General features: G+C 46.5%; 1 protein-coding gene across 1 annotated transcript; it reads right to left on the minus strand.

The window, feature by feature from the left end:
- Window positions 1-501: 501 nt before the first annotated feature.
- Window positions 502-14,510, minus strand: LOC114583714 (carbonic anhydrase 4-like). The gene is made up of 8 exons (XM_028705111.2): window positions 14,404-14,510; window positions 10,011-10,040; window positions 8,818-8,982; window positions 5,600-5,745; window positions 3,225-3,314; window positions 2,968-3,040; window positions 2,689-2,870; window positions 502-870 (listed from the first exon to the last, which is right to left on the minus strand). Exons 1-8 carry the CDS (start codon window positions 14,477-14,479, stop codon window positions 682-684), a joined length of 951 nt encoding a protein of 316 aa, XP_028560944.2. The 5' UTR covers window positions 14,480-14,510; the 3' UTR covers window positions 502-681.
- Between the last annotated feature and the right edge of the window lie 10,189 nt (window positions 14,511-24,699).

The following is a 24,699-nucleotide window of genomic DNA, read 5'->3' on the forward strand; positions in this document are numbered from 1 at the left end:
CGGAGGACACCATGCCGCCACCACATTTTCCACACAAGGAGTACAGTCTCTGGGGAGTCCTATATGGCTATCCCCAAGTTTTTCCTTGGCCTGAGGTAATTTTCCTCTCTGTGATGGGCAGAAGCACACTGAGAACAGTAGAGCAGGCTGTGAGGCAACCAACCAGGAATTAATGTCTGGTTAAACTGAAGCAACTCTTGGTGTTCATGATGTTTTAGCAAAATGTTTCAGCATTTGCATGTTAAAGAGATAAAAGAATAAGCTGCCTTCCTCACTACTGGTGGGACATAGGAAGGCCTCCATTTTGTGTGGGGAAGGGCCAGAGGGACAAATCACAGTCAACTCTCAAAACCTGGGCTCAATTTCTGTTAAAACACCATAGCACAATTACTCTTCACCTGAAATCTCATGAGTTTCTTCTGTCTACTGAGTGTGAGTACAAATTGAGTAAATGTAAGTTTAATAAAAGAAAACCAGCCATGGGTGTGTGTGGTAATAGAGGTGGTTTTAATTTTTCTAAGAAATACCTCATATGTGTCATCATCAAAAGGGGAGGGGGAAGGGAGAGAATATGGTCTCCCTTATGAAACACACCACATTGAGAAATTATTGATTCTTGGGGTCAGGAGATAGAACTCCCTGCATAGCTCGGATCTTTCAAGCAGAAGAAAACAGTTGCCATCAGTCCTTGCAATCCACACACTCTTTGGCCCCAAAACGATTGCCAGGGCATTGTGCCAGATCATACTCATTTAGGTTGAAGGCACTGATCCTTCGGTTGTTCAAGGGTTGCACAGGACGGTAATTATCCTGCATACGCCGATTTTCTTCTTTGGTGGTAAAAAAGAGCGAGTTGGTGAATTTCTTCACCTAGAAGGGAGAAAAACAGGAGAAATGGGAGGAGGAGGAAGAGAAAACGAGAGTAGCACATACAAGCTCAGGAAACCCATGCAGCAAAAGGACCAGTGTCAAATGTCTAAAGTCGAACTTGAGTGCCTGGGGATCGAGGTGGCCTTCCGCCATGAAAGCTCTCTCCAAACGACTGTGAAAGGAGACACTGCCTACTGACCTAGAAGTTTCCGTTGCTGTTGCCAAGCCCAGATCCGTAAAGATTCTGTGTGGCCTCCTTGGCAGGTAAACCCTAACTCTAAGGAAAACCTTGTCCACGAAGGACCCAACCTAGCCCACTCACTGAAGCATTTCTGGAGATTTTGAGGTGTGCAAAGGAGCTCCCCAGAATCCCTTATAGCACCTCACCAGGGGACTTCCCTGGGGACCATGCTCATTCTATGGAGAATGTGACTCAGCAAGGTCATAGATAATCTGGGCTGCTAGTAAACTGAGGTGACATCCATACTGTACACTTAAAGCGCATGGCTTCCACCAGAGCATCTTGAGGACTAGTCTATTAAAGGGTGCAAATAATTGTAGTTCTGCAAGGTGTAAACTACAGCCCCCAGGATTCTTTGGGGCAAGCCATGTATTTTTGAATGTGTGTCAGATGTGCTTTAAATGTGCGGTGCGGATGCGCCCCAATATTGTGTGAGGCACTGGTGGGGCGGGACACATGAGAGTCTCAAACCAGGACTCCAACTGGGCTCCAGCACCTCACTATCTGTGCTACCTAGCATCACATTGCTCCTGCCACAAACCTTGCAGGCTGAGGTGTGTTTCTCAAAGGTACCTCCTAAGGAGATGCCCCACCACTTACCTGACAGAGCCCTCAGTCAGCTGGTCTCACAGACCAATCAGGTTCCACCAGGCCCAACAAGGGCAAGGTGTGGAACTAGGAGGCCAACTCTGAGCAGGCCCTGTCTTACTTGTTTGAGGAGGATCCTGTCAGGCTAAAACACCTGCTCCTCTTCCTCTACATTGTTCCCTTTGGAGTTTGACCCCCTGCCTTCTATCCTGGGTTACACTCTCAACCTTTGGCTCTTCTGATGCCTGAGTCCTCAACCCTTTCCCACCTTGGACCATGTAATTCACCTTAACCCCTATCAAGATGAGAGCTGACTTCTCAAGGAAACCTGATTGCTTGGGGATGGAACTCCTTACAGACCCTGAAATATTGTGTCCCTTTTGCAAGGGACTTTGGGATAGTACAATCTGATTTTACATCCTTATGAACTAACTAACTGATCACCTTCCACAACAATCTACGAAATATAATAAAAACAGCAAAAATGGTTAGGAAGCAGCGTTAAAAAACCAACAACTCAGAAATGAGTTTAAAAACTATATGAAATGGATAGCCAAGGCAGAGACCTATTCGCCCAGCTGGGAAAGCTTGTTGAAACAGAAACAGCCTCATCTTTTCCCTCAGAAAGTGCATATAATGGGCACCTGCTTCAGGTCAACAGAGGACTTTGTTCCACAGAGGAGGTGCTGCCACAAATAAAACCCTGCTCCAAGTTATTGTGGAGCAGGCGTCTAATTCCTTTGGGACTTGAAAGAGAAATTCTCCTGCAGCATGCAGTGACCTATTTGGGGTCGGGGATCTGAACGTGAGGGTGTTGTTTGTGGCGGTGACCTTGTGATCCATGTGTTTCCTAAGAACCCACGAATCAAAACGCCTAGGCCTCAGTCCGCTCTGACCCCAGCAGGCTCCATTCAGTGCACCTAATGATTTAGTCCCTCCAGCTGCTGCCACCCCCACCCTTCCTCAAAGAATAGATGAGACCCACTCACCACATAGGGATGCACCTTGATGACCTGAGGAAAGACAAACCAGGTCACAGCTTCAGAGCAGTTGGGAGTGGTGAGGGAGCCCTGGTAGCGGTAATACTTGTCCGTAATTTTAACGGTGTCTCTACCTCCTGGTCTCAATAAGTCCGAAAGAGAAAATTCCCCATTCAGTGGCACAGAGTTACCTGGGGAAAGACAAGAAAGGTGAGAGGCCTGGTAGAAAGAAAGATCCATTCATTTTCTAAGAAATGGAGGCCGGGTGGCGGAATGGGGGAACCTCACCTTTTTCTGGGATTCTGCGCAGGCTACTAGCCAGAAAATTCCACACACCGTCAAAAGGAGCCTCAAAGGACTTCTACGGGGACAAGAAAGGTAATGGCATTCGTTACAGGAAATTATCTCTATGAGCTTCTTGGCCTCCTCCATTCCAGAGGGCTGAGCTCTAAGCAGCCCACAACAGCTCCCAGGGGGTTCAGGGGCTCCTGTACCAATCCAGCCTTTGACTGCACAAGCATGGGCCACTCTGTGCTGTTCCTCACCTGTATGAAGAATCCCAGGACAACAAATCCCTGTGGGTCCTTCGCCGCTTCTTTGGTGCTTATGCCATTTTTAGTGTGGACGACGTGGAGCTGGTGCAAGAGAAGGGAAAAGAAAGGGAAGGAAAAGTGAGAACAGTGTTTCTAAATTACACCAGAGTGAGAGCGGGAGTAAGATTCTTGGATTTAGTTCAGTGGGTAGCAGTGAACTATCTTGCTGGCCGCTCTGGATAAGAGGATGCTAGACTAGACTAGATGTGTCTTTGGTTCAATCCATCAGGACTCTACTGAGTGCAAAGCAGATTCTCTACGGCTGAGCCACACGCCTTCCACGTAAACTCAGGCATCCTTGGAGTGCTGTTGCTCCCTTTGGAGACGCGAGCTATGATTAGCAGTTGTGCTGCCTCCTCTAGGAGTCAGTCTGCTCCCAAAGTGCTCTGCTTGCATATTAAGCGTGGGTTTGAAAGCAGCACCAGATACAACCTCATAAATCTCCAGGATGCTCTCTCATCCAAAAGCAACTAAACTCTGCATTGCCCATAGATTTATCACTGCTGTCAAGAGCACTTAGTAATACTACAGCTGGTTATTGTATTGTATCCTCCTTTTCAGAAAAGCAATAGATTGCCCCAAGCCCTTGAAAAATAAGTAGCTATGTGTATTTTTTTAATCTGGCTGTTGTGTTCTGTAAGAGCTCCTTCAGATTATCGGAGCATTCATCCCTATTTGCTTGCACCAGTTAAATCATGCCCAGTCTTTTATTGAGCATGACTTCTGATTTGTTTACGGGGTGGTTTGGTGATAATAAGTGTTCATCCTGCAACTCGATTTCCTTGTGAGGTGTTTACATGCCTTTCCCTTAATCGTTAGTTCATCCCACACTTTTCAATGCATTCCCTGTCACATCCCAAAGTACAAAACATCTGCTGGAAAGGGATTTGCTGTGTTAAAATGACAGAGTGTTGCTTTAATCCACTTCAACTGTGCAAACCTAAAGTTCGCTTGAATCCCTCCTGCAGGATACTGACAGCCCAAAGTAAGGTTACCAGACGTCCCAGTTTCCCGGGGACAGTCCCCAGATTTACAAATCAGTTCCCTGACAAAATCCACTGAATTCGACTGAAGTTGAAAAGTGACCCCGGATTCATTGAAAAAAAACCTGATAACCTTAACCCAAAAGCACCCTTACTCCCCCAGCTAGCCTAGGAGCTGTGACATCATACATTTGCAAGCACACTGTCTGCTGAAGAGGAAGGTCTGCCCTGGAATGTTTGCCTTTTTTGCTCAGTGTTTCTCAGAATTGGATAGGGAGATACAGTATATAAACAAGCGAGAGCCCAGAGTTTCCAGGCGCCTTAATTGCAGCCTCAGTGGAATTCTTAAAAAGTGAGCAAGTTGGGTTAACCTTTGCTTGATGCAACATTGCATAACCTCCCTGCAAACTAATCAAAATGAACGCTCATCAATAAACAGCCAATATCATCTAACCTCCCCATGAACTTAGTGGAAACAATTCAAGACGAAAGCTCAATAAACAAGCCATCTGGCAGTGGCAGACGTTGGGGTCTCAATTTTCAGTGACACCCTGTGCGACGCCAAAATTCAGTGACCCTTCGCCTTTTGTGCTCCATTCCAAATCATAGCTGCAGTGTCCCCTGCAGCATCTCTGAGGCTCCATGCACAAACCAGTCTGCATCTGGAAGTGGCCAAGATCTAAACGGCCTCATTCCAGTGCACCTGAAGGAGCGTCTCCACCTCCATCATTCTGCCCAGACACTGAGGTCCAGTGCCTAGGGCCTTCTGGTGGTTCTCTCACTGCGAGAAGCCAAGTTACAGGGAACCAGGCAGAGGGCCTTCTCGGTAGTGGCACCTGCCCTGTGGAACACCCTCCCACCAAAATAACAACCAGACTTTTAGAAGACATCTGAAGGCAGCCCTATTTGTATTTTAGAGTTTTGTTGAAAGCCACCCAGAGTGGCTGGGGAAACCCAGCCAGATGGGTGGGGTATAAATAATAATAATAATAATAATAATAATAATAATAATAATAATAATTATTATTATTATTATTATTATTATTATTATTATTATTATTATTAATTATTATTATTATTATTAAAAAAGCACAGCCTGAACACCAGAGAGCGGAAAACGACATTTATAGGTCCAGGGCAGCAGAACAATAATATTTTGGGCTAAAATGCTCAGCTGTTGTGGACTGCAGCTCCCATCAGCTCCAGCCAGCATGGTCAACTGTGGGGGTTGATGGGAGTTGTAATCCACAAATGTCCGCAGGGCACCACCAGGCTGGCTACCCTAGTCTGCCCATTTGTTGCTCACTCTCATCGCTGTTTCCCCTGCTCTCCCAGATGGCTCACCTCCATTGAGTAGTGCTGGCCATTAATGGCATGTTCTGAGCCTGCATGGTGGTTGGTGCCGAAGTGGAAGTGGAAGGACTTCAGGTGGTACTTGGCCGGGAGGCTGGGGCTGGAAACAGTGGCCCCTTCCTTCATCTCAACATCAGCTGCAATGGATCCAAGAAACAAAGCAAGCGTTGGGTTGAGATGGCTCCTTTGATTTTAAAAAAGAATAATAATGTTTCCAGGATTCCCACCACCAGCGAGGCAAAATGCTGAAGCTGTGTTGGCACCAAGGCTGGTCCATTGTTAAGAGATGGCTCACGTAGTCAGAACGGTGTGCTCAGAAAAGATCAGACTAGGTGGCTGTGTGTGTGCTATATACATTTAAAACACATTTCCACTCCCCGAGAATCCTGGGAGCTGTAGTTTGCAAAGGGTGCTGGGAATTCATAGAATTGTAGAGTTGGAAGGGACCCAAAGGGCCTTCTACTCCAACCCCCTGCAATGCAGTAATAAATTGTAGTTCAGAATTGTAGTTCTGTAAAGGTTAAGCTACAGTTCCCAGGATTCTTGAAGGAGAAGCAAACACACTTTAAATGTGCATTAAATGTATTGTGCGTGTGCATGTGATGTTTGGGAAGGCAGGTCTGCTAGGGAGTCATTCATCCAGAAACAGGGAAAAGATTCCAGAACGGTCGTATATAAGTGGGAGTGGCACTCTGAGCACACGCAGCTTCAGCTGGAAGTGCCAATCAAAGGAGAACTTTCATTTTCGCTTTTTGCAGACGACTGAGCAACAAATGCTGTCTGCAAACTGATGTGTCATGACCGCCGATAGATTGTGTCTGCCTAGGTCGTTCCCAAAGAGGAAGAGGGACTGAAGCTTAAGTATGCCGTTACAGCTATTGGTATAATGATTGTAAATAGTGCTATCGTGATGCATTTATGACCAGTCAAGCAGTAAATCACTTGACTGAGTTTTACAGCGTCTGTGGGTGTTTCATCTCAAAGTGTAACTTCAGTTGCTGACCACTGCTTCCAGAAATGCTGCTAAATGGACGAAAGCTGCTAACGAGATGCCTACACATGAGTATTCTCATGCAGCAAAAGTGTGATGGGCTGTGACCTTTAATAAGGTCTCCACTGAATATCTAAAATCAGGGGCAGGGGAACTTTCTAGCCCAGCAATCTAGATCTTTCTGTCTCCACCACTCCGTCAGCCAACTCTGCCATCATAATGACATCTGGTGATTGACAAGTGGGTGAAACCACCCACCTGTCAAAGTTTGCCTGCGGGGGTGGGGGAGGGGAGATAGTAACCGTGCAGGATTCAGGTAAGCAAACAAGCAGGATTGAACTCCAAGTGCATCAGCTGATAGGCATGGGGTTCAGTCCTTCTTTCTGTAGGACTTAGGGATGTGAAAGAATTCTCCCCCTCCCCCAAAGAGCCAATCCAGTCGTATGTCAGTTATGGGACAGGTAGACTTCAGGGGCATGGCAGGTGGGTGTGATTAAGAGAAAATGGCCTTGCGGACCAAATGCCTAAAATGTATTTTGGAAGGGTGCAATTTGGAGGGAAGAAGTGGGGGGGGATGAGTGAGCTTATCCTTTCACCCCATCCACCACTTTCCTCGCTCAGCTGCTTTCCCCCCCTTCCCTCCCCCAGCTTGGTTTTGCTCTGTGTTGATAGGACAGTCTAGTTCTGCTTAAGTAGTTCTGTGACGTCTTTCGATTTAGGAAATCATCAAAGCTTATTTTTCAAGTCTCCTGAATTTGTAGTTGTTTATTTGCTGATGCAGTGATCCTACGAAGTACTGCAGGGCCAAACTCCTCTTCTTGGCAAATGGTTTTATCTGCATCTTAGATTATGTACAGATGGTTTAATAACACCAGTTGTTCGCTGCCCTTTAACTGATGGCAGGCTATAAAGAAGAGAGACAGGAACTTCTGTACGTCATAGACAGAGTACATGTCAACTTCTCTCTCACTGGGGCCAGTTTACCTATGAGATTTTCCTTACCCAATATATTCTTGCTCAACCCCTTTGATATGCAGCACTGGCCATGTTACTAGGTGCTGCAGGACACCCATTCTGCACTTGTGAGGAATCTATATTTTAGTGTGGCAGCCCCCACACTTGCGAACACCCTGACTACAGTGGTACCTCGGGTTAAGTACTTAATTCGTTTCGGAGGTCCGTTCTTAACCTGAAACTGTTCTTAACCTGAAGCACCACTTTAGCTAATGGGGCCTCCTGCTGCTGCTGCCGCCGCGCCGCCAGAACACAATTTCTGTTCTCATCCTGAAGCAAATTTCTTAACCCGAGGTACTATTTCTGGTTTAGCAGAGTGTGTAACCTGAAGCGACTGTAGCCTGAAGCATATGAAACCCAAGGTACCACTGTATTGACATCAGGCAGGCGCTGTCACTGTACACGTTTTGGAGAATGCTAAAACCTTTTTCCATTTAGACAAGACTACCCAGATATGTGGGGAATCGGGTGGCGCTGTGGTCTAAACCACTGAGCCTCTTGGGCTTGCTGATCAGAAGGTTGGCGGTTCGAATCCATGCAACGGGGTGAGCTCTATTGCTTGGTCTCAGCTCCTGCCAACCTAGCAGTTCGAAAGCACACCAAAAGTACAAGTAGATCAATAGGTACCGCTCTGGTGGGAAAGTAAACAGTGTTTCCGTGCGCTGCTCTGGTGTCAGTGTTCCTTTACACCAGAAGCGGCTTAGTCGTGCTGGCCACATGACCCGGAAAAACTGTCTGCGGAGCGGACAAACGCTGGCTCCCTCGGCCTGTAACGCGAGATGCACGCCGCAACCCCAGAGTCGTTCAAGACTGGACTTAACTGTCAGGGGTCCCTTTACCTTTACCTTTTTACCCAGATATGTAGAATGCCGCCAAGCATTTTAAAATCCATTTTCATCTTATCGTTGCTTTAAAAGACTTGGCGGAGCCCATTTAACCGGCGGCAGCAACCTTCCAATCCACCACCCTCCAGATGTCTGGGATCCCCACTCCCATCAGCCCAACAACTTGGCCAATAGTCAGTGGTGATGGAAGCTGTAGTCTAGCAATGCCGCTATCTGGGTCTCTATGTTGAAGCATAGCTGTGAAGCCAGCAGCTCCCATGGAGACACAGAGAATAACGCACCTGCGGTCAGAGTCCCAATTTCAAGACCCCTCCCAATGCCTTCCACATTGCCTGCCGTTGCTTGTCGCCTATACTTACGGTAGTCCCCTTTGTTCAAAAGCTCTCTTGGCCTCCAACGGTCCTCATAGCCGGACAATGTCAAGGGACCCAGACAGGAATCAGGCTGTGTATACCTGGTGACAATGTTGATGGGAGACTGCTTCTTGCCATTGCACTGGCCCAGGCGTCTCCATGTAAGGGGGCCTAGGGAGAGGGAGGGAGAAGCAGGTGTGGAGCCAGCGAGGAAGAGGAGGAGCCCAAGGCAAAACTCAGTATTGCCTTCCCATTGGACAAGACAGCTTATTGAAGCAGAAAGGGTGACTGTTGGCCTTCCAGCACCATATACACATGCACTCTATTGATTAATCTGGGAGTCACGACCTGATCCTGCACACCCAGTCTTCCACAGCAACCAGCATCTTCACTCCAACCATAATTGTGGACTGAAGTTGCAAGGGTGGGGAAGAATTCGCTCTTCTGGGAATTGGGAAGGGTATCATTCTAAGGAAGCGCTGGGGAACTGGTTTTAACCTCAGGTTGAAGGTGTCACTAAAACAAAAACATTTTCTTCCTTCATCCTAGCAGGAGTTTCTGGAATCCTGCCAAACTGAGCAGGGTTTGACCCCCCCACTTGTCGGCTGACGAGCAAGGGGTTAAATCCTGCTGCTCTGGCTGTGCACACCTCTTTGCTGCTGGAACAGGATTTAACCCCGCCCTCCTGAGAAGGTGTCCTCGCACCCATGCAGGATTTAACCCCGCCCTCTCAAGTGACGTCAGCTGGTGGGCGGTTGGGAAGATGGCTTTGTGGGTCAAACTCCAGCTTCTGGCCGGCAAGGATTGGCCAATGGGCTGGAGGTTCCCCATTCCTGGCCTAAACACTAATTTGGATTGAACAACTGCTCAAATTCCTACCCATTTGTTCCACTTCAATATGGAAAACTTGGAACTGCCAATAGGGAACCAGGAACCAATTGGGAATTTCAAACTGGCATTTTTGGATTGGTGGCCTAGTTTGTGCTGAGGCTTCTTTCAGGCTGAATATGGCTCAGCCCAGTTTCCTGCCTAGCAGATTAAACAGGCTGCTCTGTGGGCATGAGAGCCTGAAGCCCCATTAGAGAAGCCTGCCACCCTTTCTGTGCCTCAGCGATCAAACCGCACTACTGGAGAGAAATAGTCTTTACTTCTTACACCGGGAGGTACTGAGCTTGTGGGTGAAACCAAGGAATGCTTACCACAGCTTGGCTTGTCATAGCACCATTTCTCTGTAGGAGAAAGAGAGAAGTGTTAACAGATGGGAGTCCATAGAGAAAAGAAGCCCGATAACACTTTACTGAAAAAGAACAACAACAGAGGTTTTGTCTTTCTCAGTACAAGTCTTATACTTAGCAGGAAGACATTCAACCAGGCACACAGAGAGGAAAACTCCCTCCGAACTACATAGCCAATCAGAGTATGTGCTACCTCAGTGAAGATATTGCAATTCTGCTTGGTTACTAAGCAACACCTCCACCCATCACCCTCTTGGCTAGTTGACTTTAACATTAATATAGGTAAAGGTAAAGGTACCCCTGCCCGTACGGGCCAGTCTTGCCAGACTCTAGGGTTGTGCGCTCATCTCACTCTATAGGCCGGGAGCCAGCGCTGTCCGCAGACACTTCCGGGTCACGTGGCCAGCGTGACAAGCTGCATCTGGCGAGCCAGTGCAGCACACGGAACGCCGTTTACCTTCCCGCTAGTAAGCGGTCCCTATTTATCTACTTGCACCCGGGGGTGCTTTCGAACTGCTAGGTTGGCAGGCGCTGGGACCGAGCGACGGGAGCGCACCCCGCCGCGGGGATTCGAACCGCCGACCTTTCGATCGGCAAGTCCTAGGCACTGAGGCTTTACTGGGAAGACCCAGTTTTCTGAGTGCATGTTCTGGAAGTTGGGCAATAGGGGCAGTACAGGATTCCTTTTGGTGTACCGACCTCCCCGCTGCACCAAGGATTCCCTGTCCGAGCTGCTTCAGGTCGTGGCGGATGTTCTCCTGGAGACACCTAGTTTGGTTGTCCTAGGGGATTTTAACATCCATGCCGACACGACCTTACAAGGGGCCGCTCGGGACTTCGTGGAAAGCATGGCCTCCATGGGGCTGTCCCTGAATAAGTTGGGCCCAACTCATAGTCATGGACATGCCTTAGATCTGGTATTCACCTCTAGTGACGTGGGTGATCTGACACTAAGTAAAAGTGAAACTAAAGAAGTGCCATGGTCAGATCACTTCCTGGTGCAACTGGACTTCTCCGCGACCCTTCCCCTCTGCAGGGAGGTGGGACCAATTTGGATGGTCCGCCCCTGCCACTTAATGGATCCAAATGGTTTCCAGAGAGTGGTAGGGGATGCTTTATCCCATGTTGATGGCCTTTCAGCTGATTCCCTGGTGGCCCGCTGGAATGTGGAGTTAACCAGGGCTATCGACTGTCTGGCTCCGAAGCGCCCTCTCCGATTGCATGGAGCCCGGACAGCCCCGTGGTTTTCTTCGGAGCTGAGGGCGATGAAACAATCGCTGAGACGGCTAGAGCGTCGGTGGCAGAAAACTCACTCCGAATCTGACCGGACACAGGTTAGAGCTCAACGTCGAGCCTACCAAGTGGCGATAGCGACGGCGAAGAAGACTTTCTTCACCGCCTCTATTGCATCTGCAGAAAATAGTAGCAGGAGACTCTTTCAGGTGGTCCGCAATTTAACGGAACCACCTTTAACATCGGGGCCTTGTAAAGACCCCAAGATCTCCTGCAACGATTTTGCAAAGTTTTTTGCAGATAAAATCACTCATATTCGGAAGGAGCTAGACACCACCGTGGGAGCAGGGCTGGGGCGGGAGAGTGCTAGAGCTCTGTCTGGTCAAGTTGCATGGAACCAATTTCAATCCGTTACCCCCGAGGATGTGGACAGGCTGCTTGGACGCGTGAAACCAACCACCTGTCTCTTTGATCCTTGCCCATCCTGGCTAATAAAAGCAAGCCGGGAAGGGCTGGGCGATGGGCTCTGCGGGGTGGTGAATGCTTCCCTCTGTGAGGGAACATTCCCAGATCCGCTGAAAGAGGCGGTCATTAAACCGCTTCTTAAAAAACCATCTTTAGACCCGGCCAGTATGGCCAACTATCGCCCAGTCTCAAATCTTCCATTCTTGGGCAAGGTGATTGAGCGTGTGGTTGCTGAACAACTCCAGGCACGCCTGGAGGATGCGGACCATTTGGATCCCTTCCAATCGGGGTTCAGGCCTCATCATGGGACTGAAACTGCCTTGGTCGCACTGGTTGATGATCTCCGGCGAGCTAGGGACAAAGGTGAGAGCTGTTTCTTAGTTCTGCTGGATCTCTCAGCGGCCTTTGATACAATCGACCATAACATCCTTCTGGACCGTCTAGAGGGGTTGGGAGCTGGGGGCACTGTTATACAGTGGTTCCGCTCCCTCCTCCTGGGCCGTGTTCAGAAAGTGGTGGTGGGGGATGAGTGTTCAGACCCTTGGGCCCTCACTTGTGGGGTACCTCAGGGTTCCGTCCTCTCCCCCATGCTTTTTAACATCTATATGAAGCCGCTGGGAGAGATCATCAGGGGGTTTGGACTGGGTGTCCATCAATATGCAGATGATACCCAGCTCTACCTCTCTTTCAAATCAGAGCCAGTGAAGGCGGTGAAGGTTCTGTGTGAGTGCCTGGAGGCGGTTGGAGGATGGATGGCGGCTAATGGGTTGAAGTTGAATCCTGACAAGACAGAAGTACTGTTTTTGGGGGACAGGGGGCGGGCTGGTGTGGAGGACTCCCTGGTCCTGAATGGGGTAACTGTGCCCCTGAAGGACCAGGTGCGTAGCCTGGGAGTCATTTTGGACTCACAGCTGTCCATGGAGGCGCAGGTCAATTCTGTATCCAGGGCAGCTGTCTACCAACTCCACCTGGTACGCAGGCTGAGACCCTACCTGCCCGCGGACTGTCTCGCCAGAGTGGTGCATGCTCTAGTTATCTCCCGCTTGGACTACTGCAATGCGCTCTACGTGGGGCTACCTTTGAAGGTGACTCGGAAACTACAGCTAATCCAGAATGCGGCAGCTAGACTGGTGACTGGGGGCGGCCGCCGAGACCACATAACACCGGTCTTGAAAGACCTACATTGGCTCCCAGTACGTTTCCGAGCACAATTCAAAGTGCTGGTGTTGACCTTTAAAGCCCTAAATGGCCTCAGCCCAGTATACCTGAAGGAGCGTCTCCACCCCCATCGTTCTGCCCGGACGCTGAGGTCCAGCGCCGAGGGCCTTCTGGCGGTTCCCTCATTGCGAGAAGCAAAGCTACAGGGAACCAGGCAGAGGGCCTTTTCGGTAGTGGCGCCTGCCCTGTGGAATGCCCTCCCATCAGATGTCAAAACGATAAACAACTACCTGACATTCAGAAGACATCTTAAGGCAGCCCTGTTCAGGGAAGTTTTTAATGTATGATATTTTAGTGGGGTTTTTGGTTTCTATGGAAGCCGCCCAGAGTGGCTGGGGAAACCCAGCCAGATGGGCGGGGTACAAATAATAAATTATTATTATTATTATTATTATTATTATTATTATTATTACCCACAGCGCCACCCGCGTCCCTAACATTAATATAATTGACCCTTAAACTGTGCAATATGTGTGTGCAATATTCTCAAGTCTCTAATATAATACAAAATTTCTGTCCTTGTTTGAAGTGCAGGGGTCATTCAGTTTGTAGTTTTAACATTAATATAATTGACCCTTAAACTACAAACTGAATGACCCCTGCACTTCAAACAAGGACAGAAATTTTGTATTATATTAGAGACTTGAGAATATTGCACACACATCTTTCTGCCTTATTTCCGTCTATAAGGCAAGAGAAGACCGGGGCTGTCTGTTGTTGCCACTGTATGAGGAGCTCAGCTTCACCCAGCTTTCTGGCCCCCATTACAGCCATTTCTTACCTCCACTTTTTCCTGTTCTACACACAGAGACAGAGGAGGATGGGGGAGAATTTCATTTGGTTAGTATTTTTATCTGAAACCCCACCCCACCCCTTAATTGCATCTTCCATAATAGTAAGTGAGCTGAAACACAACTAGCTTTCTACATTCACACCTCTCTGAATTTTGTAATTCTCCAGACAAATAATGTGGAGAAAAATGAGTATGTTGGAGAGAAAGCATGGATCAAAATGCAACGGTTTCCTGTCCTTTCTCTGGTTTAACATGAGATGATAAGATTGCAGAACCCAGTAAATCCCCAAGGACTGATGCAACACTTTCTTCCACGAAACTAATCCGAAACTCTGGCCCCATGAGCCAAAGAAATGAGCCCTGGACTCTGTGAACCTTCAGTCTCCGACCAGAGTCCCGTTAACAACACATCCGCACCATACATTTTAAAGTACTCTGATATCACTTCCCCCAAAGAATTCTGGGAGAATTCAGTCATGGCCTCCCCCAAAGAATTCTGGGAGCTGTAGTTTGTTATGCATAATGAGAGTCACTAGGAGGCCCCTTATTCTGAGCTACAATTCTCAGAGAAGTTTAACCATCAAATCCTTCTTCCCGGGGAATTCTGCGCTCCAGAATTTACCATCGTACTTTGCCGCAGAGGCTTACCTTCACAGCTAACATAGGATCCTCCCAAGAGCAGCAACATCAATAGATGTGTGGTTGGTTTCAGTGTGGGAGCCATGATTGCTACCTGCGCAGAGAGGGCATGTTAGCAAAAGACTTCCCTCACTCAGTCTTGTCCAACCCTCAGCACCAAAGCAGTGCATGCGCCAGCCCCGTTCACAGTCACTTTCCTCGGCTATGTGATCAGTGTCGCAATTTAGCATAAGAGCAGCCCTACTGGATGAGGCCCAAGGTCCACCTAGTCCAGCATCTTGTTCTTAAAATTGCCAACCAGATGCCTCTGGGAAGCCCAGAAATGCAACAGGACCTCTCCCTCCCCACGTGTGATTCCTAGTGGCTGGTAGGCAGAGGCACAACATCTTCAATAGTGGAGGGGGAGCACTGTCCAGGGGTGGACTTTGACTTCACGAATTTCAGTGGCGCCCTGCGTGACACTAAAATTCAGGACCCTCTCCACCCCACTCCACCTGCCTCTCACGCTCCGTTCTACATCATTGTTGTGGCGCTAGCACCCAGTGCAACCGCAACAGTTGTGCCATCCCAAATCCACCTCTGCCTTGTCTGCCTCCACTTGGAATTTTCAGAACTCTGATGCCCAACTATGAGCCAGCTTATCTAAGGCAGAACAATTGTCTTAGATCGACACCAGCCCATGGATGAAGTCTCTCATCCATTTACTTATCACCAGGATCTCCTATGTGCTAATTAGCTCAACAGCAATTAACTTCAAATTTCACAACATCAAATTTTGAATGCGGAAGGTTAAAGGGAACAAAAGGCATTCGCGTAATATTTCCATATGCCCTTATGCAACTTGGAGCGGCCTGAGGGGAAGTTTGGGTAGGATCCTTGTTGAGTGACCAGGGGATCACAGAGCTGCTATATTATTATTATTATTATTATTATTATTATTATTATTATTATTATTATTACTAGATTACCCTGCTTTTCAGCCATGATTGGTTCCCAAAGTGACCTACAGCAATTAAACAACATATCAGAAGATATCAAGGCTGGATCTAGACACATCAAAGATGCTTTTCAGTTTAAAGCGTTGTAAATTGAAACAGGGAAACAGGGAAAAACGGGACTCCGTGTTGCCATCTTGGTGGCACATTGAGTGCAGAACCATAGGAAGGGACCCTGAGCATAGTATTTTACTCTGTATAGTATTTTACTCTGACACTGTCAAATGATGGCATTATCTAGGTTCTAGACGCTTCCCTCCAGAAGGAAGGCAGAGGGAGGAGATGCGGAGAGAATCAGGGCTTGGCTGGAGCTGCAGATGGCGTCTCACAAGAGCAACCTGTTCATTGATCTACACCAAGAATGGGGAACCTGCAACCCTCCAGAAATGTTGCTGGACTTTAACTGTCGTAATCCCCAACCATTAATTACACTGACTGGGGCTGATGGAGTTGGACGATGACTGGAGGGACACAGGCGTCCCATCCCTCATCTACAGCCCTGTATGGCTTCTAGTCAGAGAAAAGCATTTGGGAGACACCAAAAGGTCCTCCCGTCTGGCCCTACACTTACCCAAGGGCAGCAGCATAATATACCCACCCACAACACATACGCAACCAGGCTGTGCAAGCTTCTAGACCCCATTGTGCCACAAGCTGAAGGCTGGGGACTGAAGAGAGGCACAGACCAGGAGATCACATTATGACAGACAACAGAGGAGGAGGAATTAGCAACACACACACACACACACACACACACACACACACACACATTCTGCGAATCCTAGAGATTCTCCTGCCCTTGATCTCTACTCCAGGAGAATGCCTCCCCGTTCTTACCTTCTGTACCAGAGTCGCCCTGCGTTGTTGCCGAATCCTCTGGGAGTTGCTTCTTTCCAGAGATGTACTACTTCAATTATGGGCCCCTCCCCACGGAGGAGGGAGCAGTGGGTGAGAAAGATGGGTTACCCAAGGGTGGCAACTGGACACACCCTGTAGCACAAGAGATACCTAGTTGAGGACAAGACAGATAGGCACTCAAGAGGAGGTGCCAAGTGCGGTGATGAACAGGTTGACAATGTACTCTATGTGCACTTTGCATACGACAAGGAAGTCATCATATATAAAATTAGGTGGCTGGTCATCTGATTTTTTAATTGAGAAATCTCTCTCGAAATCTCTCTCTATCTTTCTCTCTCTCTGACATGTCATATTTGACGTTTTGTTTTTAATTAGTTTGAGACTTCAGAATATGGAACATTCCCTATCAGGGTCATCCGCTTGGTGCAGGTGCGATCTGTTCCATTATCATCAAGTGGGAAAGTGCTGGTATTAGGAAGGATGGTCCTGCTTTACCATGAAGTATCGTGAAGCAGCGGGACGCGGGCGCACTGTGGGTTAAACCACAGAGCCTAGGGCTTGCCAATCAGAAGGTCGGCAGTTCGAATCCCTGGGATGGGGTGAGCGCCCGTTGCTCTGTCCCAGCTCCTGCCAACCTAGCAGTTCGAAAGCATGTCAAAGTGCAAGTAGATAAATAGGTACCGCTCCAGTGGGAAGGTAAACGGCGTTTCCGTGCGCTGCTCTGGTTCACCAGAAGTGGCTTAGTCATGCCGACCACATGACCCAGAAGCTGTACACCGGCTCCCTCGGCCAATAAAGTGAGATGAGCACCACAACCCCAGAGTCAGTCACGACTGGACCTAATGGTCAGGGGTCCCTTTACCTTTACCTATCGTGAAGCAGCAGTTTGGGGCAACAGGAGACTCCATTTCCCTGCTCTCCTTCGCCCTTTTCAGTTTGAAGCAGCAGGGTCTGTTTAGCTTTTTATACTTGGGCGGTTTGACGTTTTGAGATATGTTAAAGGACTATTTGTTCTCCGTTTTTTAAACCAAAGTCGGCTCGGGTGCATTAAACCCTCTTAAAAGTGCCATTGAATGGCTGAGACAGGGCCATACCTCTGAGGTCAGAGCATCTGTGGCACATACAGAAGGACCCAGGTTCAATCCCTGGTGTCTCCAGGCAGGGCAGGGAAAAGGTCCCTGAAATCCTGGAGATCCACTAGCCAGTCAGTGCAAACAATCCTGACCTAGATGGACCGGTAGTCTGACTTTGTATAAAGGTAGCTTATTATGTAAGAGAGACTGGAACGAGGGCAGAAGTTGGGCCTACAGTGAGATACGGCAGCTGCCTCAGGCACAAAGGCAGACCTGGAGACCATTAAAGACAGTGGAGGAGAACGTGATACACTGGGTAGAGGGTTGGACCAGGCCATGGAAAGCCAGGGCTCAAATCGCCACTCAGCCACGAAGCTCACTGGGATGACCTTGGGCCAGTCGCTGCCTCTCAGCCCAACCTACCTCACAGGGCTGTTGTGGGGACAGAATGGGGAGGAGAAGTTTTGTATGGCACCTTGAGCTCCTTGGAGGAAAGGCGGACTATAAAGGGATGAATGAATGAATGAATGAATAAGCAGAGCCTGTTGGATGGATCAGGCCAATAGCCGATCAAACTCAGCATCCAGTGGCCAAGCAGATGTCCATGGGAAACCTGCAAGCAGCACCCCTGGCACAACAGCACCCTCTTCACTCCTGCAGTTCCCAGAAAGTGGTATTCAGAAACAGGCTGCTTCTGTAGGGCACAGGGAAGCAAGCGATTGAGGTAGAAAACCCAAATAGTTTTCTGCAGTTTGACATTTGTTCCAATTCAGCAGTAAACCGCGTGTTTTCCTGGGGGAAGCAGCGGGACAAAAGAAATCCCTCTTGGGCTCATGCCTAGCAATCACAAGGCAAAAGAAGAAGAAATCAGGGGACAAAGGGAAGTGTGGATGAGCCCTAATTAATTTATTATCTGTCGGCTTTTTGGTGCTTGCTAAAGGCGCTCCTCTTTCGAACAAGCCTTCCAAAGGGAGATCTTTATGCCAAATGCTATCTGTATTGCATTTGAATTGATTTTATGTATGCACTATTGTCTTAAACTATGTGTGTGTGTGTGTGTGTGTGTGTGTGTGTGTGTGTGAGAGAGAGAGAGAGAGAGAGAGAGAGAAAGAAAGAAAGAAAGAAAGAAAGAAAGAAAGAAAGAAAGAAAGAAAATGAGTGAATCAGTGTGTATCTCACCAGCAGGTCCCAGGGCAGGTCCCAGCCATTTAAAACTCAGAACTAAACATTTAGATATGCCCCTTCCCTATGCCCTTTGCATCTTGTCCACTATTTCAGACAATAACAAGCATTGTGGCTTTCTTCCCCTTTCTCTGCTTCTCTTAAAAAAACAGCACTTGGCAACCAGAGGAAATTCCAGGGCCACCTGTTTAAAACAAAAGGCAGAACCCCAAAACCTCAGGGCGCCATCAGCCTAAGCCTCCTCATTATGCTTTAATAACCGGGACTTTACGGGAAACATTGGCGGAGAGAATGCAACCCCAAATACGTCCTCAAGTGCAAACCACCCACACAAACACTCCGTGTTTGCACACAGTGGCAATTCTACAGCAGAGCACCCAGGGAGGAAGGAAGAATCTGCTAAATCTTTCCTGGATGAGGTTGTGTTGCGCCATTCCTGGCAGTTGCAAAGGCTTATTGCCAGGGATTATGAAGGATTAGACCTTGGAACCTGCTTCCTATGCTCAGGGCACCAACGTGAAATACAAGAATTTGAGCGTGTGATGTGTCTTTCCCATATGCATCCCATGCCATCCACACCATTAGCCGAAGTGAAGACCCACCTCAGGTCAAGCTGAGAGCCAGTGGTGGGTCCCAACACACCCACTGAAGCCCAGTGATCTGGAGGAAAACAAAGATCCCCCACGTTAGAGGGTACAACTTTCCCATAGACCTGAACCCCACTATTTTCAATTTCCTTCCATTTCTATTTCCCAGTCTTAAATTCAGTTCTTCACATTTCCACATCAGCTTGCGAATGCATTTTTAAAAGTCTGCATGAAAATTCGTCAGTTTGTTTTGCATGCAATGTTTCCTAATACACACAATTTTGACAAATACAATAGTGGGTTATTTTCACTATTACAGCCACACTTTCCCCTAGCATAAGCATTTTGTACACATTACTTGGTTGGAGAATTGCACTGCAAAACTTGGAAAAGTGAAAATTTCAAAGGGTGAGTGTGTTCCAGTTTGCATGTCGTTTCAGAAAGTATGAATTAGGGAAATTTGCAGTTAAATATGAACTGTATCAAATGGCCCCCCACTCCCCACTGTTGGATCAGTATCCTCTTTGTTTTAGCACAGCTCCTGTGCCTTGTACAGAAGGATACGACAAAAGTTCAACAGGTTCAGTTTTTTCCACCATAGAGATGCAATTACAGTGTAAGTGCAGTTGGAGATGAAGGGGAAACTTGACCTGTTGAATTTCTGCCTCTTTTTCAGTTGCGTAAAGGCACAAGAGCCAAGCAAGGGGGTGGAAGCTGGCAACCTTACATGCGTACCAGTTTTAATTAGTGTTGGCTCAGCACATCCTGTTGTCGGATCACAAACCTACCACATTAACCTTAATTCATTTGTTTCAGTCACAAGCCGTAACAAATTGCATATGGGTTCAAAATCGGGTGTTAAAACAAAATGTACAGAACTGTGGGGAAACTTTTCATAAGATACAAAAGTAAATCTCTTGTGACAAAAATTGTGAAACCATATGGCACAGTGTACGTGTTGATCCAAATGGCAGTAGAAAACATGTCTACACATTTTGTCCCATTTTTAGCTGGTGGGAATACAAAGATGGGCACTTTTTGAGTAACCTCTTCATTATCTGAAAGCAAACAAACCTAGTGGGGTGTTTTTACAAGTCTGACCATTCCAAACTTGTCATTTTAACAGCCCAGGGAGCAAAGCATTCTAAACATGTTCAGCTATAATACAACTAAGCAGGAAATGCAGAGTGTCCTTCCCCACAAATACGATGCCTCAAATTATTTTTATTCTGATATCCATCCTCTAACACAATAGGTATTTGTTGCAGTCTGAGAGGATGAGAGCATTTCTGAAGGAAAACTTATTGAAACCATGACTGAACAACCAGGAGGCTGCCATAGTATTACTCCAGAGAGATCATCGTTCTCATCTATTTCTTATACCCAGAACATCTGACTGGGTTGCCCTAGCCACGCTGGGCGGCCTCCAACAAAAATACAGGGGAAAAAACAACAACAACAACCATTTAAAGCTTCCTGAAACAGGGCTGCCTTCAGATGCCTATGAAAAATTATCTAGCCATTTAACTTTATGACATCTGCTGGGAGGGCATTCCACAGGATGGGTGCGATTACCAAAAAGGCCTTCTGTCTGATTCCAGATCAAGGGCCTGGAAACCAAGCCTTATGAGGAACAGTTGAAGGAACTGGGTTGTTTAGCCTGGAAAAGAAGAGACTGAGGGGAGATATGATAGCCGTATTCAAATATCTAAAGGGCTGTCACATGGAAGATGGAGCAAACTTGTTTTCTCCTTTTCTCCTGCTCTGGAGGGTAGGTGATGAACCAATGGCTTCAAGTTACAAGAAAGGAGATTCTGACTAAACATCAGGAAGAACATTTTGACAGGAAGAGCTGTTGGACAATGGAACTGTCTTCCTCGCGAGGTTGTGAACTCCTTCCTTGAAGCTGGATCTCTCTGACACCTTCGTACTAATCCCCGATGCCACCCCCACTATCCGCTGCCTGAAGCAACCACTGCACTTTCCCTAATGGTAGGGCTGGCCCTGTAGTCCAGATCTGGAATAACCATGGTGCTACAAAGTATCATGCATTCTCTGAAACAATCCTTCCACCTTTGTGGTCTGGCTGGAGAAGATTGCTCAGGAAGGTGAGCAAAATGCTGAGTTCTAGCCAGGAGGAATGGCTGCCATTTCAGTTGCCCAGGTGGAAGGCGAGAGGTCTGCCCACCTGTCATGGCCCGACAGCTGCCCTGATTCTGCCTCACCCCTATGCCCTCGCTAGCCTGCAGCTCACCCATCTTAACCAACATAGTTCTGTCCACAACTGCCTATGGGAGCCTCTCTAAAGGCACCCAAAATAGCAAGAAATGAAGCTGGAAGCAGCAGCACTGAAGGAAGAGCCACACTTAAGTTATAAAAGACATATTGAAACCCTTGTGCCGATTGAGAAAAAGGTGAATGAGCATGAAGCGGCCCTCTCCTTACTGGAATTACAACGGAAAGAACGGAATCTGAAATTTAGACAGGTTCCAGAGAAAGAAGAGGACAATCTGGCGGAATTTCTCACAGAGGCAATTTTGGAAAATTGGCAAGGAGATCTGGAGGAAGATGAAGTGGGGATAACAACTGCTTTCAGACTTGGTAGAAAGCAAAGCAAGAAGTCAAGGGATTGTCTGATCACCTTTAGAACCAAAGAGGAAAGAGACAAGATACTGAACCTTCACTATCAAAAAGCTTTGGTGATTGGAAACATTCAAGTCCAAATCTTTAAGGACATCCCTAAATACATCTTGGAAGTGAGGACTTTTTATAGAGACCTTGCCAATTTGTTGAGGAAGAACTTTATACCCTTCAGGTGGGAATTTCCACAGGGGTTGTCCTTTAACTACAAAGGGAAGAAAGTAAGAATAAGAACAGTACAGGAGAAAGAGTACTTTTTGGAGAGAAACCTAGAGGACCTACAGAAAGGTACGGTGGACCCGGCAAAAGAAGGACAAGGATTAACACCAGAAGGAGGAGGGCTAACGGACATTGCAAATCTATCATTTGGACTACCACAACCGCCAACTGAAGAGGAAGAAAAACTTGGAGCAGTCGGAGGATCAAACATCTAACAAACAAAATGTCTCTGCAACTTCTAAGCTGGAATTGCAACGGTTTGAACCATCCCAGAAAAAAACGACAGGTTTTCCACATTTTGAAAAGGGAACAACTGGATCTGATATGTCTACAGGAAACTCATATAACTAGAGCACATAGGAAATTGTTGGTGAACAAAAGATTGGGACAAGAATTTATATCTTCCGATAAAGTAAAAAAGAGAGGAGTAGTGATTTATGCAAAAGAAAAATTGGACCCAAAATTAAAATTTAAGGATGAAGAAGGAAGATACCTGGCAATTGAAGTACAGATCCAGGGGGAAAAATATTTGATAATTGGAATATATGCACCAAATGATGGGAAGGCAGAATTTTTTAAGAAGTTGCATGAGACTTTACTAGACCATCTCGACTGCAAAATAATAATGATGGGGGACATGAACGGAGTGGTTTCTACAAATATGGACAAGGCACAAAGACAGACAATATCTAAAGAAGGAAGACTACCAAAGACTTTCTTCGAGATGACGGAAAATATGGACTTGATTGACATTTGGAGAACAAAGAATCCTCTCGAGAGAGAGGGAACTTTTTTCTCGGAATCTAAAATGACATGGACGAGAATTGACCAAATCTGGGTATCCAGTGTGATGGCTACAAAGATTAAAAAGGTAGAAATCTGCCCAAAAACCTGCTCCGACCATAATGCCGTAAAGATGGAAATGAAAATGACAACAACTGGATCCTTTAGATGGAGAATGAATGACTCCTTATTTAGAGATGAACAATTCTGTAAAAAGGCCCTAAAGACATTGAAAGATTACTTTGAGATAAATTTGAGAACAGATGTTGAAAAAAGAACAATTTGGGACGCGAGTAAAGCCGTGATGAGAGGCTTCCTGATACAACAGAATTCAATCAAGAGGAAAAAGCAAAATGAAAGGAAAGAAAGAATTTTAGAAAAAATGAAGGAAGGAGAAAAGAAACTGAGGTCAAAACCAAAGTCTCAAGAAATTTTGAGAGAGATAAAATATTATCAGACGCAATATATGGAACTGACAAATCAAGAGATAGAATGGAAAATTAAACAAATGAGACAAAGGACTTTTGAGTCTGCAGACAAGTGTGGGAAGCTCCTTGCATGGCAATTGAAAAAGAGGCAAAAATTGAATACAGTTACTTGTTTGGAGATAGAGGGAAAGAATATTCATAAGCCAAATGAGATAAGTAATTGTTTTCAAAGTTTTTTTAGGAAATTATACACACAAGGGCCAGTAAACGAACAAGAAATAGAAGAATTTCTTAAAAATCATGGACTACCGAAAATTTCAGAACAGGGCAAGTTGATTTTGAATGAGAAAATAACAGAACAAGAAATAGAGGAGGCCATTCAAAAGGCACAACTGGGAAAGTCTCCAGGACCAGATGGACTGACGGCTAGATATTATAAAGCTTTGAGAGAATGTTTAGTGCAACCACTGAAAGAAGTTTGCAATGAAATATTGGAGGGGAAAAGGGCACCTGAAACGTGGAAAGAGGCCTTTATCTCACTTATACCAAAGACAGAGACTGAAAAGAACCAGGTTAAGAACTACCGCCCGATATCATTATTAAATGTGGATTACAAAATTTTTGCAGACATTTTAGCAAAAAGATTGAAGAAAGTATTGACAGGTGAGATTCATAAGGATCAAACTGGCTTTCTCCCGGGAAGACACATGTCTGACAATGTGAGGAACATAATAGACATTGTGGAACTGTTGGAAATGAACATTAACAGAAAAGCGGCTTTGATTTTTGTGGACGCGGAGAAAGCCTTTGACAATATTTGTTGGAGTTTTATGAAAAAGAATCTCCAAGGGATGGGGGTAGGCCAAGGTTTTGAAAATGGTATAGGTGCAATTTACTCTGAGCAGAAGGCAAAGCTAATTGTGAATAATGTGGTAACGGAAGAGATAGCTATAGAGAAAGGAACACGACAGGGATGCCCTATTTCCCCCCTACTTTTTATACTGGTCCTGGAGGTTTTGCTAAATATGATTAGAAAGGACCAGTTGGTTAAAGGAATTCAGGTCGGAGTGAGAGAGTATAAATTAAGGGCATTTGCAGATGACCTAGTTTTGACTTTGCAGCAGCCAATCACTAGTACAAAAAGAGTTTTAGAACTGATCGAGACATTTGGTCAAGTTGCAGGATTTAAATTGAACAAACAAAAAACTAAAGTCTTGGAGAAAAATCTAACAAATGAAGAAAAAGAGACATTCCAGAATGAAACAGGTCTGGAGATAGCAAAAAAAGTGAAGTACTTGGGGGTGAATTTGACAGCGAAAAATGTGAATCTTTTTAAAGACAATTATGATAAATGTTGGACAGAAGTTAAGAAAGACTTAGACATATGGTCAAGGCTGAAACTTTCCTTGTTAGGCAGAATTGCTGTTATCAAAATGAATGTATTGCCTAGAATGTTATTTCTGTTTCAGACATTACAAATAATAGACAAGATGGACTGTTTCAAGAGGTGGCAGAAAGACATATCGAAATTTGTTTGGCA

This window comes from Podarcis muralis, chromosome 13, assembly GCF_964188315.1.
Source record: "Podarcis muralis chromosome 13, rPodMur119.hap1.1, whole genome shotgun sequence".
NCBI classification, from domain to species: Eukaryota; Metazoa; Chordata; class Lepidosauria; order Squamata; family Lacertidae; genus Podarcis; species Podarcis muralis.